The sequence below is a fragment of the Podarcis vaucheri genome (genome assembly GCF_965113315.1).
Source record: "Podarcis vaucheri genome assembly, chromosome: 7".
NCBI classification, from domain to species: domain Eukaryota; kingdom Metazoa; phylum Chordata; class Lepidosauria; order Squamata; family Lacertidae; genus Podarcis; species Podarcis vaucheri.
In genome coordinates, this window is record NC_138765.1 from 14,859,419 (window position 1) to 14,874,110 (window position 14,692).

Consider the following 14,692-nt stretch of genomic DNA (forward strand, 5'->3'; position numbering starts at 1 on the left):
AGACTGCTGCGTCAGGAGAGCGAGGAAAGTTCTTGGGGACGACTCATGTCCTGGCCATCACTTCTTTAATCTCCTACCTTCGAGCAGGAAATACAGAAATATAGTCAGCCGCACCAACAGGTTAAAGAACAGTTTTTATCCATGGGCTGTTGGGCAGCTGAATGGCAAAAAATTAGTGGTGTAATTGACTTCCGACAAGCACACAGAGCGCGAACAAGTCTGAGTGTATGTGTGGGGGGGGAGGGGGCTCGTATAATTTCACTGTTTAGGGAAGTTTTTAATATTTAATGCTGTATTGTTTTTAACACTTGATTGGAAGCCGCCCAGAGTGGCTGGGGAAACACAGCCAGATGGGTGGGGTATAAATAATAAATTATTATTATTATTATTATTATTATTATTATTATTATTATTATTATTATTATTATTATTATTATTACTGCACACAGGTGGTTTAGTGACAATAAAGGTCCATTATTATTATTATTATTATTATTATTATTATTATTATTATTATTATTATTATATTACAGTCTGCCCACCAAGGTGGCCAACAAGATCCGCCTGTATAAGGGGGGATCCTGAGGCAGCCTCAGCCACCACAGGAGGGGAGAAAGGACATTGGGCACAACTCCAACCCTGACAAGCCCATGAAAATTGAGGGTGCCCCCCTGCCCAATCCCTTAGCAGGGAAGAAAATGCCTCACCTGTAGCAGTATCAGCAGCCATGACCGACTCCTGTGTGACTTCCACAGCTGGCCCTTCCTCTGAAGCAAAACCGGTACCAGCCTCCAAGGCATCAAGACATGCTAAAATTAAATCAACAACACCCTGGTTAGGCTTTTCTATTCCTGCTGCTGCCAGCTGTGGGGCACTTCCCACTGCTGTTGCCAATGTGGAAGCTGCAGCTGTGACAGATGTTGATTTCTGCCTTTCCAAGGCCTCAAGGCACATCAATATAGCCCTCCAGTCTGGCTCTTCCTCCTCCTCAGAGGGGGTTGTCAGAGTTGGCTGTGCCTGCATCCTCTGGGGTGCAGGAGCTTTTGGTTGGCCTTATGGCCCCCTCTACCCTTGCTTTTACCTGGAGCCATGCTCAGAAACTGCACCCTTCTCCCAATAAGAATCCTCAAGTTGGAGAAGAATTTGCAAAAATAAAAGATTCCCCTCTGCCTCAGTCACTATGAGACAGAAGCACACTTGCAAAATGAACTCTCAAGAGCCAACCACTAAACGATACTTAACATGAGCTTCCTGGTTGAGTGGGGAATTTTGAATCTGATCTCTCTCTACTCCTGGGCTTAGTACACAAACCATTATACAACACTACTTACCAATAAATATCAAAACTGTTGTCTAGCCACAGCAAAAATGGGTGAAGAGGACCTGAAGAAACCCCTTTCAACCATCCCTGTACCACTCCTCAAGCCCAGGCTTCAGGGATGATATTCCAACCGCCAGCCCCTGCTAACTATCCCCGGTCTGTACTAAAACGATTTTTTGCCAGTATTTAAAAGTCCTGACCCAGCCGTTAGAATCTAAGAGTTGCTGACTTAGCTCGTTACATATTGCCAGAAACTTTAGAACTCCTAAGATCTATCACAAAAGGATGCCTGGATGTGAAACTATTTTCTCACTATAGGCCCTAACTACTGCAGGCACATTCTGATCACCCTCAAAAAAAGAAAAATAATTTAATTTGTGCTTATGACAATTTGAGCTTAGCTAATTTAGCTAAGTTTGTTATAATGTTATGATGGACCACTCATCTTAGAATGCAATGGAAGGTGATTCCTAAGTACTTGAAACTTTTTACTTCTTTGATTTCTCAATCACCAATGCACCATTTAAAGGAATGAATTCTGAATGAACCAGAGGCAGGGGGTGGTGTCTATATGTGAAAACATACCCAAAGCCAACCTCATGAAACAAAAGAACATTCTGTCAGACCTTCTCCCATGCGTTTCTGGTCTCCTCCCACCCTCCAAAATTTAGAGTCCATTTCCCCAGTGTTCCAATATTTTGAGCTTCCTTTATCCTTCATAGAGCCAATATCAGTTTGCATTGCCTATCCTACTGCACATCCCCTCCCAGATTTGAAAATTCCCCCCCCCCCCAAGATTTCAACTTTCTATTCACCTGGAGAAAGGATGGCCAAGAGGAGACAAGTACTCAGGAAAATTTTCATAGTGCTGGAGAGATCAAAAGCTGAGAAGCACTCAGAAGAAACAAGCAGGTAACACTGGGCAACAATTTTTTACTTTTTGAATGTTGTTTAGATTTCTACAACTGATTTAGGGTATTTTTGCACTGCTGAATCAGGAAATGGCATCCGTTTCTCTCCATCAGGTCAGGTTTTCTGTAAACTGAATGGTGGGCATTGAAAAAGGTAAGTACACGTAAATTGCATGTTGCTTCACCATTTTTCAAACTTCAGGGCTTGAACTTCTGTTTCTTGGAACTCCTGGAATGCTCAGCAGCAGGGAGGTCTCTCTTCAGAGTCCAACAGTAGTCAGCCATCATGACTGCGTCCCAGCGACCCTGATACCTGGTCTCCATCTCTTTCATGTCCTGATGGAATCTCTCCCCCTGCTTGTCACTCATTGAACCCAGGTTCTCAGGAAACCAGTCCATATGTGAAAATAGGTAGTGCATCTTGATGCTCATGTTGCAGCCCAGGTTTCTGAAAGCAGTCAGCATGTTGTTGACAAGTTCTGCGTAGCTTCTGGCCTTATTGTTGCCAAGAAAGTTCTTCACTACCAGAACAAATGCCCTCCACGCTTCCAGTTCCACTTCGTTCATTGAGTTTCCGAACTCTGGATCTCTGATGAGCTGACGGATCTGAGGACCATCAAAGATGCCAGCTTTCAACTTCTCCATGGTCAATCCTGGAAAAGCCTGGCACAAGTAAATGAAGCAGTCACCATCCTTGTCCAGAGTCTTGGTGAACTGCTTGATTAAGGCGAGCTTGATGTGAAGCGGTGGGAAGAGTATTCTGTCTATGTCCACCAGAGGGTCGTTGGTGACGTTCCTTTCTTTGCAAGGCACCAATTCCTCCCGCACAGGCCAGTCCTTCTTCGTGTAATGCTGAGCACAATCCCTACTATCCCACATGCACATAAAACATGGGTACTTGGTGAAGCCAGACTGTTGTCCCAACAAAAAGTTCACCATCTTCAGGTCAACACAAATAAACCACTTATGCTTATCATAACCAATTTTCTCCAGCACATACTTCACTGCTTCATAGTTCTCCTTCAGTGTACTCGAGTGAGCCAGGGGTATAGAGGCAAACTGGTTGCCGTTGTGTAGCAGAACACATTTCAGTGATCGCTTGCTGCTGTCAATGAACAGTCTCCAATCTTTGGGTTCGTACTGTGGCACTCCAAGCTTGAGCAGAAGCTGTGCAATATCTGCACAGTACACCAAGTCCTTCTCTTCGAGAAAAAACGGAATGCGAGCACTGTCAGAGAGGAGGTTTTTTTCCTTCAATCTGGATGCCAACAGTTCGGCAGAGTCCTTTGACAAGCTGAGGTCACAAACTAGATCATTCAACTCCTTTTGGGAAAATGGATGTGGAGCATCATCTTCAAGAACCACTTCTTCTTCATGTCCTTCAACATGGAGGCATCTTTGTCACTAATGTCAGGAAGTTCTCCGAAGATAGGCACTGGAATTTCATCACAATGAGCTACAGGACGACGTGCTGATTGAAGATCAGGATACTTTGTGGGGTGGCTGCCCCATTAACTTAGTTTTGATCCCCCAACTTTATGCTTTGCTGCACCAATTTATGGAAGATTTTGAGGTTTTATGACTTCAAATTGATCCCTTTTCGACATAATCACCCAGAACTATCGGACCTGAATACTTCTTGTCATTAAAATAATCATTTCCAATCAAAACAATTATTTGACAAGGCATTTTACCCCCACCAACTTCTTCTAAAATGCTCCACACAAGCGTACATGTGAACAAAAACGTAAAAAAGACATGTGGCCATAGCTCAAAAACTTGACCTGATTGAGCAAAACCAATGTGATTTTTTGATTCAGCACATCAGATTCGTCCTAAATCAGCTGAAAAAACGCAGACAACAAATTTGTTGTTGACCAGTGTAATCAATGGAGGAAGAGGCTGACTTGGAGGGATTTATAGGCCAAGAAGAAGGTTGACATGGAAAGAAATGGTACAGTGAGGGGGTGGGAAATGAAGAAAGCAATGATTGCATGCCTTCCCAGACAGCCTGTAATTTTATCATGGAACAAAATGCATAGTGTGAAAATTGAATTAAATATTTCTGGGAACCGCATGAATTTTGCCAGCTACCTTTTCTATTCCACCCCATTCTCGGTACTAAGAAACATATATTTAAAGTTATTGAATCCCTTTTGGGAACCCCATGAAATTTAACCAAGAACTTTCTGCAATTTTACGTATTTGAGTCGTTTGCCACCATTACTTCTCATTTGCGCGCGCACACGCACACACACACACAAACCATTGTCACCTTCACCTGGTCCTTTTTTTTTCTTAAGAAAAAGTGCACTTACCACCTCTGTCGCCAACCCAGATGCCGTCACCGCCCACTGGTGGAAGAAGGGGGTGCGGTGGGTGCGGCACGCCCCAGTTGTCATCCTTGGGGGTGACATTGTTGCACTGGGATGTTCACTGTGGGCAGCGCCCCCCTGGGATACTCGCCCCGCCCCCACAGGCAGCTAGCCCCACCCCCAGGTGCACAGCCAGAGCAGGGTGCCGGAGCAGCTAGCTCCACCTCTGTCACCACCATCTTGAAACCAAAATCACGTGAGAAGAAGCCTGGCTTCACCATCTTCTAGGGAGATCTTGATTGTCTCCCAACCCCAAGTATTTTTGTTCATTAACAGGCAGAAGGTCAACATGTACTCCCCTGGGCTGCTGTTTAAAATCCTGCTATTTTCTACCCTTGTTTCTTTGTGGACGACTCACTGTGTGAAGCTTACCCAGCAGTGCTACTTGGCGGGCAACATCATATTGCACTCTACCATTACAGCTGCTGGACACTGCAACCTTCATCTTCCGCCTCCTTCATCTTCTGCCTCCATGCATGCACCCTGGCCTCTGCGTGGCTTGCGCTGCTGAAGCACCCTTAGTGGGGTGAGCCTCAACCACTGGTTCTTTGCATCATGAGGCAACTGTAGTGGCCCCTTTGCCTCACTGCTGCTGCTGCTGTATCTCTCCATTGTTCTCACCAACCGCTCAGAGGCAGAATGTTCCACAGAATGATATTGTAACCAAGAAGCACGATCATCGTCAGGAAGCCAGACTGCAATGGTGTCAACCCTCAAGATGCCAGAAGTGCATTCTGGCGTTCCGACAGGGAAAACATCCACCCTGCCTTCACCTGTTTTTCCTCCTTTCCCCACTTTAATGCTCTCTTGCACACAGACAACTCCCCTTTCCAGGTTTCCTTCTCTCTGCTATACTGCAGTCTGCTTTGTGCACATACCTTACATTGCTATGTTATTCCACTTATTTCAAATCCTAAGAGGAATCCTGTCAGTTAGTTCTTCAGTTAAAGGTAAAGGTAAAGGTACCCCTGCCTGTACGGGCCAGTCGTGTCCGACTCTGGGGTTGCGTGCCCATCTCGCTTAAGAGGCCGGGGGCCAGCGCTGTCCAGAGACACTTTTGGGTCACGTGGCCAGTGTGACGAAGCTGCTCTGGTGAGCCTGCACCAGTGCAGCACACGGAAACGCCGTTTACCTTCCCACTATAAAGCGGTACCTATTTATCTACTTGCACTTAAGTGTGCTTTCGAACTGCTAGGTGGGCAGGAGCTGGGACCGAACGATGGGAGCTCACCCCGCCGTGGGATTCGAACCGCTGACCATGCGATCGGCAAGTCCTAGGCGCTGAGGTTTTACCCACAGTGCCACCCGCGTCCCTAGTTCTTCAGTTAGAGAAGGCTAAGTCCAGTTTATTGAAATTCTTTGCCTCCGTTTAATTAGATATTTCTTATAAATTACTACATTGAAGCTGGAATTTCATGTTGAAGACAACACATTGTTCCACAAGGCAAATACAGTGCACAAATGTCCTATAGAATATTTGAGGGCTCAATGTCATTTGTCTCTTTCACATGAGGCAGCACAGGAATGGAAGAAAGACATTTGGGTACAGCAGAAAAAGTCGGACAAATAAGGTGAAAGAAGGGCTTGTTTGAAACAACAGCAATACTCCATGAAATATCACGAATTGCCCTGCCAGTCTATCCCCACCTCAGTTTCACCACAATGCCCATGGGCATTGCAGATGCTGTCAATCAGGTACAAAGCTGGAACATCACATTCACATATATTTATCTTTCCAGTGATCTTGTGATGCTGGAACCTGTTTACATTCTGGTATCCCACCAATTCTACGTTTAGTTTCCAGAGCTTAACTATGAAAAAGCACCTTGCTCCATCTGTCCTGAATCTTCCAACATTCAATTAAGTTCTATTGTTATCAGAGAGGGAACAAAAACTTTTCTCTGTCCATTTTGTCCAGCCATGCATAATCTTATACACCTCTCACATCTGTTTTTTGCTTCTCCTCTAAACTAAAATGCCCCAAATTTCATAAATTTCCTGGGGGGGGGGGTAATTCCATTCCCTTCAGCATCTTGATTCCTCTTTTCTGGAAATTTTCTGAATATATAATGCCCTTTTAGTGGTGAGGTGACCATACTCATTATTGCAAGTATGGTGTCATGATATATTTCTATAGAGGTGTCATTGATATGGGCAGTTTTATATTGTATTACTTTTCTAGTGAGCTTAGGTATGGAATTTGCCTTTTTCACAACTGCTGTACACTAAGCTGGCATCTTTATTGATTTCTATCTGCTATGACCTCAAGACCCTGTTCCTGGTCAAAAACTGCCAATTCAGATTCCATGAATATCTGAAGCTTTAAAATTAAAATTAAAATTAAAAATTAAAAAAGCTTTAAAAATTACACTATTCAAAGGTAAGAGAGAGATTTTTTTAAAAAAAATGAGTGACTAAACAACTGCCTTCTTTGAAACTGCTGGAACCACTTCTTCATTTTCTGAAACATCACATTCCTTCTGGGGGGCCACAGCATTCTTTTTAATCCTCATTTTTCAATTATCTTTTTTTAAAAAAGCCATCAATCATTAAATATCATTTATGATTAAAATACAGCAAATTAATATTCTTGTAGAAAGGGGCCCCCAAAGCTCCAGTGGTCGACATTTGGATTTTAAAAAGCAACTGAGAGGTGATTGGGGTGACTTGATCCTCTTTTTATTTTTAATTATATTTTATTAGTTTTCCAAAAATAACAAAAACTAAACAACAACAATACATGTTCATAATTAAACAAAGCAAGAAAAGAATTGACTTCCCCCTAGTCCCTTTCCTGGTTCCATTGTTTATCATCATACCGCATGTCCATTTTAAATTGAAAAATCATTGAAAATTACTCATTCTCCCTTCATAGTATCATTACAAGTAGTTCTAGAAGCCGGCTAATGTACTAACCTGTGTACATTGCTTCTGTATATATGCAATAAAGTCCTTCCAATCTTCCTTAAATTTGTTATTGTCGTTTCCTCTTAGTTTCAATGTCAATTTTGCCATCTCAGCATATTCCATTAGTTTAACTTGCCAATCTTTTTCAGCTGGGACCCTTCTTCTTTCCAATGTTGTGCTAGTAGTATTCATGCGGCTGTAGTTGCAGACTTAAATATGTGCTGGTATAACTGCTCCTGTAATACCTATTTGGAAGGTTTTTTAACAAAAGTTATTTTGAACATCTTCATTTCATTGTAAATCATTTCCTAATATTTCTTTACAATTTTGTAATCCCACCACATATGGGAAAATGTCCCTTCTGCTAATTCACATTTCCAACATTTACTTTCTTTATTTTTGTACATTTTTGCTAATTTTACTGGAGTTAGATACCATCTATCTATAATTTTCATATAATTTTCTTTCATCACTACACATGCCGTAAATTTTATCTCATTCTTCCCTAGTTTTTCCCCATTCCTCCATTTGTATATTGTGTCCCACATCTTGTGCCCATTTAAACATGATTGATTTAACCTCTTCATCTTTTGTTTCCCATTCTAGCAACAGATTGTACATTTTCAATATTAATTTCCTATCATTTTCTATTATTTCTTTCTGAAAAGTTGAAATTTCATACTGAAATCCTTTCTTTTTATCATTTTTAAATGTTTCATTTAACTGAAAATATTGCAGCCATTTTGTTATTTTCTCCCTAATTTCATTAAATTCTTTCAATTTTAATTGGTTTCCTATTTCTGTTAACAACCTTCTATACGTAGCCATATTTATTTTTTCCACTGATATTGTGTTGGAAAAAAGCACCAATGCAAAAGCCAGCTGCAGGTGGCTGGAATGCAAAACAGGATGTTGTTGTTTCAAACTGTACTGTTGGGAAAAAGGGGGAGTCTATTCTCTGTACTGAGCACCGGATGTTAGCTCAGAGTGTTATATGACCTGTGCTGGAAGTACAGGGGTGGAGTTGTGACTCTTCTGATGGAGTCTGAAGTGTGCAGTCACGTTTCTATGTACTGCTGAATGACAGGAATAAAAGACATGTAAATAGGACTCCTGTCTGTCTGTCTCATTTCCCCTCCCTGGGGGGGAAAGCAGGGAGAGAGAAGTAGCAGAGGGTGTGTTCTTCTCTGACGGGGAGAATCGCCGGTTTACGACCTAGCCTGCCGGGAGTAGCAGACGGAAGGTAAACAAGTATCTCACTCAGTTTGCCCGGGGGAGGCCAGTTTACCTCTGACTGTGAGCTGAGATACTGACATATGGCAGCATTTGGATGGTTGTGATTCATCGAACATCTGCATGAGAGGCTGGTGGATTGTCCTCCTCTGCTCCAAGGGAGGAAATAAACGTCTGAGAGCAGCCAGAAGCTGAACAGACGGCTGGACCCAGAGGAAAGTGTTTTCCAAGCAACGGAGCTCAAGGTATGCTGCATTTCGGGCTAAAAGTGTGAACACAGATTGTTTATTCTCTGGTTCACGGGAGCTGCTGCGTTTGGAAAAAACAACAGCTCTGAGAGAGGCCTGCAGCTTGGAGGCTCAGCCTGCATTCCACGAATTCTTGTGGTTAAGATAAGGTGTCCTGTTGGAATGCACTGTTGCTAAGTAACGGTCATGGAAAGTTACTGGCAGAGAAGCTTGACTGTGAGGCTGGGAAAAGCAAAACAAAACCACGGAGTGTTTTGGCTACAAGTTTACGAGCTCTTGGAAGGGACTTTCCATAGCAGCCAGCGTTTAGCTGCCAGGTGCCAAGAGCGTAAACAACTTGCAGTTTGCCTGCTAGAGAAGGCAGGAAACAACTGTTGGATTTTACAGCTTGCTTGAGAGTGTGAGCTGAAGGCTTGGCTTCAAAAATGGATGCCAAAAAGGCAGGGGGCCTGCCTTACCCACCTCCCTTACACAATGACAGTTATTCATCTTGGTCTGTAAAGATGAAGGCCCTGCTGCAGAATCAGAGGCTTTTTGATGTAATTGAAAACCCCATCCCTGCAGCACCAACCGGAGGTTGGGAGTCATGGAACGTGAGGGCCAGGACTGCTATAATTCTGTGTGTCTCAGATTCGCAATTGGTGCATATTCAGAATTTAGAACATGCGAAAGAGGTTTGGGACACGCTGCGTACAACACATCAGAGAGATGCTGGTTCTTCAGCGTTGCTGTATTTTGAAAAATTGACCAATCTGAGACTAGCGCCTGATGGAGATGTTCAAGCGCACCTGACAGAAATGAAGTTTCTGCATCAACAGATGGTGGAACGCAATTTCAATCTACAGGAGGAAGTGTTTTGCTTCATGATGATAAACAGCCTTAATCGGACCTACAAGGTTGTTGCCAGTCAGCTTGGTTCCCTACCTGCAGCGGACCTGACCACGGAGAGAGTGTATGCGGTGGTCCTTAATGAACACGATCAACTTGCTGCTCTGGAAGTGAAAGACAGGGGGAGGGAAGAACAGAGTTCTAATTCCCCCACTGCTGAAGCTACTGGAGAGCGTGTTGTAGCATTGAGTGCTGTCCAATGTTACAATTGTGGACAGACTGGGCATCTACAGCGAAACTGTAGAAAGCCACGCCAGTCAAGAGGAGCAAAGAGCAGCTCTGCGAAGCCTGAGGCGTCAGGCAAAAGCCGTACCAAGTGCCAGGTGAAACCTGCAAAGGCTATGATGGCGAAAGGAACCACGCCAGATGTTGGGAACGCCTTTATAATCGACACTGGCACCACGGTTCATATGTGTCCGCACAGAGAACTGTTTTCGATGTTGAAGAAGCAAAGCTTCGCTGTGAAACAGGCCAACGGTCAAGAGTTGGAAGCGACCGGGATTGGGACTGTGTATCTTGAGAGTCTGAACTTGACTATGGACAATGTTTACCTGGTTCCAGAACTGAGATTTAATCTGCTGAGTGTGTCGCAGATTGCAAAGAAAGGACTGAAACTGACCTATGATGCTAAAAGCTGCAAGATCTACAAAGGTGGAGAACTGTATCTTACTGCCAGAGAGAAAGATGGACTGTATTTGTTGACTTTTGATCAAAGTGATTACATGAAATGTAACTCTTCTGATTCTAACGAAATCTCTCTTGCAGGTGTGGCCAAGGACGCCAGGAAGGTGACCAAGAAGGTCGACAGAGCGTTTCAGCGGGTGTATGCTGATGTGATTGGTCCTCTAGAACCATCTAGAGGCGGTGCAAAATATTACCTTGTGTGTGTGGATTGTTTCACTAATTATTCTTGGGTTTTTATGATGGAAAAACCGCAAGAGACCTTAGAAAGGTTTCAGGAGTTTTGTGACAAGGTTAAAAATATGCATAATGCTAACACTGATTGTCTTTTCACAGATGAGAAGCAAATTTTTCTGTTACAGAAGTTTCAGAAGTTCCTGGATGGAAAAGGGATAGACCACAAAGTTGCTGTTTCAACCGAAGCATGGAACAGGGGGGTCTGTGTGAAGGTGAACAAAGAATTGCAAAAGGGGATGCATGCGCAATTGCTGAGTTCACATTTGCCACATGAATATTGGGCCGAGTCGCTAGCGTCCTATCTTCACGTGTGGGTGAGAAAGGTCTCAACAGAATTGGGATGTTCTCCTTTTGAGAAGCTGTTCAATAGAAAACCTTCTGTTGCCTATTATAAGGTTTTCGGATCTCACGTGAGAACAGAAGCTCCAGGTGGAGTAAAGAATGCCAGAGGCATTTTTGTAGGATATGAAAAGGGTCTCTACAGAGTAATTTTGTCTGAATCTGGTCAGGTGATTCTCACAAAATTTCTAGAGAGTGCTCCAGAACAAGAGCGGGTAGTAGTACACACATTTCCCACAGGTGACAATTCTGATGATGATGATTTCACAGATTACAGTGGTACTGATGATGACAGTGATAGCTCAGAGAGTTCAGTTGTAACAGTCATTGAGAGGAAATCTCACACAATGGATAGACCTTCACAGGTGAAGGAAGAACCACTGATTGCTACTGGTTCTCAACAAAGTCCAGAGGTTGAACCAGTGAGCACAGAGGATCGGAACCTCGTACACAGGTCTGAGAGAGTTACAAAGGGTGTACCACCAAAGAGGTACTCAAAAGAGTTTGCTAACTTAGCTGTTGCATGTATTGCTATTGTTAACAACTCAAAGCAGGTTGATGCAGTGTCTAAGTCAGAGACAAAGACACAACAGAGAGCCCCTAGCCAAGGTAATGCAGAAGCACTCATTCCTTGGAAGCCAGACAACCAGAGAGGTACACTGGTGAAACCAGTGATGGGGAGTTCCAAGGGTGGAACCGAAACAACAGGGGACTGTTATGTGTATAACAACTGTTTGTATTCTTCTCTGGATCGTGTTTTGCCTATTGATGCTTTTGGGGGAGGTTGTTGGAAAAAAGCACCAATGCAAAAGCCAGCTGCAGGTGGCTGGAATGCAAAACAGGATGTTGTTGTTTCAAACTGTACTGTTGGGAAAAAGGGGGAGTCTATTCTCTGTACTGAGCACCGGATGTTAGCTCAGAGTGTTATATGACCTGTGCTGGAAGTACAGGGGTGGAGTTGTGACTCTTCTGATGGAGTCTGAAGGGTGCAGTCACGTTTCTATGTACTGCTGAATGACAGGAATAAAAGACATGTAAATAGGTCTCCTGTCTGTCTCATTTCCCCTCCCTGGGGGGGGGGAAGCAGGGAGAGAGAAGTAGCAGAGGGTGTGTTCTTCTCTGACGGGGAGAATCGCCGGTTTACGACCTAGCCTGCCAGGAGTAGCAGACGGAAGGTAAACAAGTATCTCACTCAGTTTGCCCGGGGGAGGCCAGTTTACCTCTGACTGTGAGCTGAGATACTGACATATTGCCTATGTACGATAGTCACCATGGTGTTTTTTGTTCCAGTAATCCTTTATACTTTCTCCAAACTTTAAATATCACTTTCCTTATTATATTATTTTGGAAGCCTTGATGAATTCTTGCCTTTTCATACCATAAGTAACTATGCCAACTCAATCTATTATCATACCCATCCAGATTTAATAAATCTGTATTTTTTAAAAATTTGATTCATTCTCGAATTCAACAAATACATAAGGCTTCATAATAGCGTTTCAGATCTGGCAGTGAAAAGCCTCCTCTTTCTTTAATAGCTGTTAATAATTTGTATTTTGTTCTTGGCTTCTTCCCCTGCCAAATAAATTTTGTAACATCTTTTCGCCAGTCTTCAAAGCAAGGGTCAGCAAACCTGTTCAGCAGGGGGCCATTTGCCAACCTGGGAGGAATCCTGCTTGATCTTGGTGGATTATTTCCAACAATAGACCTTTCATTCTCTTTGCTAAAATATTAGCAAATATTTTACAATCACAGTTTAGTAATGAAATTGGTCTATAATTTTCAACTTCTAATCTATCTGCCTCTTGCTTTGGGATTAAAGTAATGTATGCCTCCTCCCATGTCTATGGTGTCTTTCCTGTTGCTAATATTCCACTCATTACATTTTGTAATGGTTGCACTAGCCAGTTTTGTAAATTTTTTTTAAAATAATCTTTATTAAAGTTTCAAAAGGTTACAAAAAACAAAACAGAAAAACAAAAGAAAACACAAAAAACAACAAAAAAGTTCCACCTTTTAGGTCTCATTTTCAATAACTTCTTTTCGTGACTTCCCCACGCCTCCCCTTGTTCAAACAAGTTTTTATCCTTAGTGTCCTAACCATAATTTATTAATTTACTTAACCATAATTTGTTGATATAATTCTTTATAGTAGGTTTAAACCTTAGTTCATTATTATCCTTAATTTAATTTATTTAGCAATTTTTAAAATATGTACCTTAATCATATATGAAAAAAGAAAAAAGAGATATAAAAACAAGAGAAAAGATGCCTTTCCTAAGGTTGTCCCTAATTCCCATCCACGGATTCCCCATTCTTATAATAATAAAGAACATATAATTTTTACATTGCAAAATATAAATCAGGCCCCCTTTGGACTTCTAAACCCCACCCTTCTCTCCCCGGTTTCAGTCCCAAACCAAAGTCCAATTAGTCCATCTTTTTAGCCTGGTGACCTTACGTCCGAGGCTCTCAAATCTCTCTCAGTCCCTTTCAGCCGGCTTCTTCGGAGATCTCTCATCCTATACACCCAAGGTTGAAGAGGTACCTTCTCAGTGCTGACCATGTTTCTTCCAGCCAGGCCTACTTGTTTAAAGGTGGAGCTCCAGCTCTGTTTCTTAAGTCTATATGTCCCAAATAGTCCAGCTTTCACCTTTGTCGAGTTAGAGTTCATCTTGGCAGGTCTCCGGCTCTCTTTTGTCTTCTGTAACATTTCAGCCACCCCTTCTTTCTGCTCCTCCTGTTCAGCAGGTGTCTTTTCCTCCTCTTCAGTCTTTGGTTTCTTTTCTTGTCCAGCTGCCTGTGTTTTGAGCATCAAGTCCCTTTCCAACTGAGTAGGTATATTTTCTGTTAACTTCGGTTTTGTAGGGCTTGTAGACAAAACATGGCCTTGCTTGATCATCTCTCGCAGCTTTCCCATGAGAAAGATAAGCTCTTGCAAGTCAGCACGTATTTCCCGACCTAGTTCCATTCTTGTAATGTCCAAGAATCCCCTCTAGAGGGATTCTGGTTACTTAGTATTCTTTTCCCTTCCGATCCAAGAGTCAGATTTATTTGTATCAGTCTTTCTTTACTTTCAATATTTTGTAGCAATATAACCGGTTTAAATTTAAGCTTTTGGTTTTTCCCAACTTTGACAGCTAATTTGACAGCTGTCAAAGGTTTTCTGTAGCTCCTCAGCAGGCTCTTTTCACGGGTTACTCCCAGGCTTGAGAAAAGTGGTACTTAATCCAAACAAATAAACAGTCCTCCAGCACATTAGCTTAGTCCTTTAAATCCGTGGAATTTATATCTTTTATCCAATCACAACAATTCTTCTCGCAACCTTAGTTGACAGATCCTTGCTTTAAACTGTTTACAATAGGGGGGAGACAGACTTCCCTTTTTTTCACCTCCCCCGCTCGTACCAAATCCACAAACGAATTATTTGTAATCCAATTTCCAAATTACTCACGGGTTGTTGTTCTTGATTTTAAGTCCAAATTTTAGCAGGAAGAAGTCAGCGCTCTCCGACAAATGGCATGTGGCTTCGCTCGGCAGGGGAAGCAGAAG

General features: G+C 42.7%; 1 protein-coding gene across 1 annotated transcript; it reads right to left on the reverse strand.

Annotated features, from left to right (window-relative positions):
* Positions 1–2,286: 2,286 nt before the first annotated feature.
* On the reverse strand, positions 2,287–4,121 carry LOC309537954 (uncharacterized protein). Its single transcript, XM_082233108.1, has 2 exons — positions 3,724–4,121; positions 2,287–3,372 (listed from the first exon to the last, which is right to left on the reverse strand). Exons 1-2 carry the CDS (start codon positions 3,742–3,744, stop codon positions 2,431–2,433), a joined length of 963 nt encoding a protein of 320 aa, XP_082089234.1. The 5' UTR covers positions 3,745–4,121; the 3' UTR covers positions 2,287–2,430.
* Positions 4,122–14,692: the final 10,571 nt, after the last annotated feature.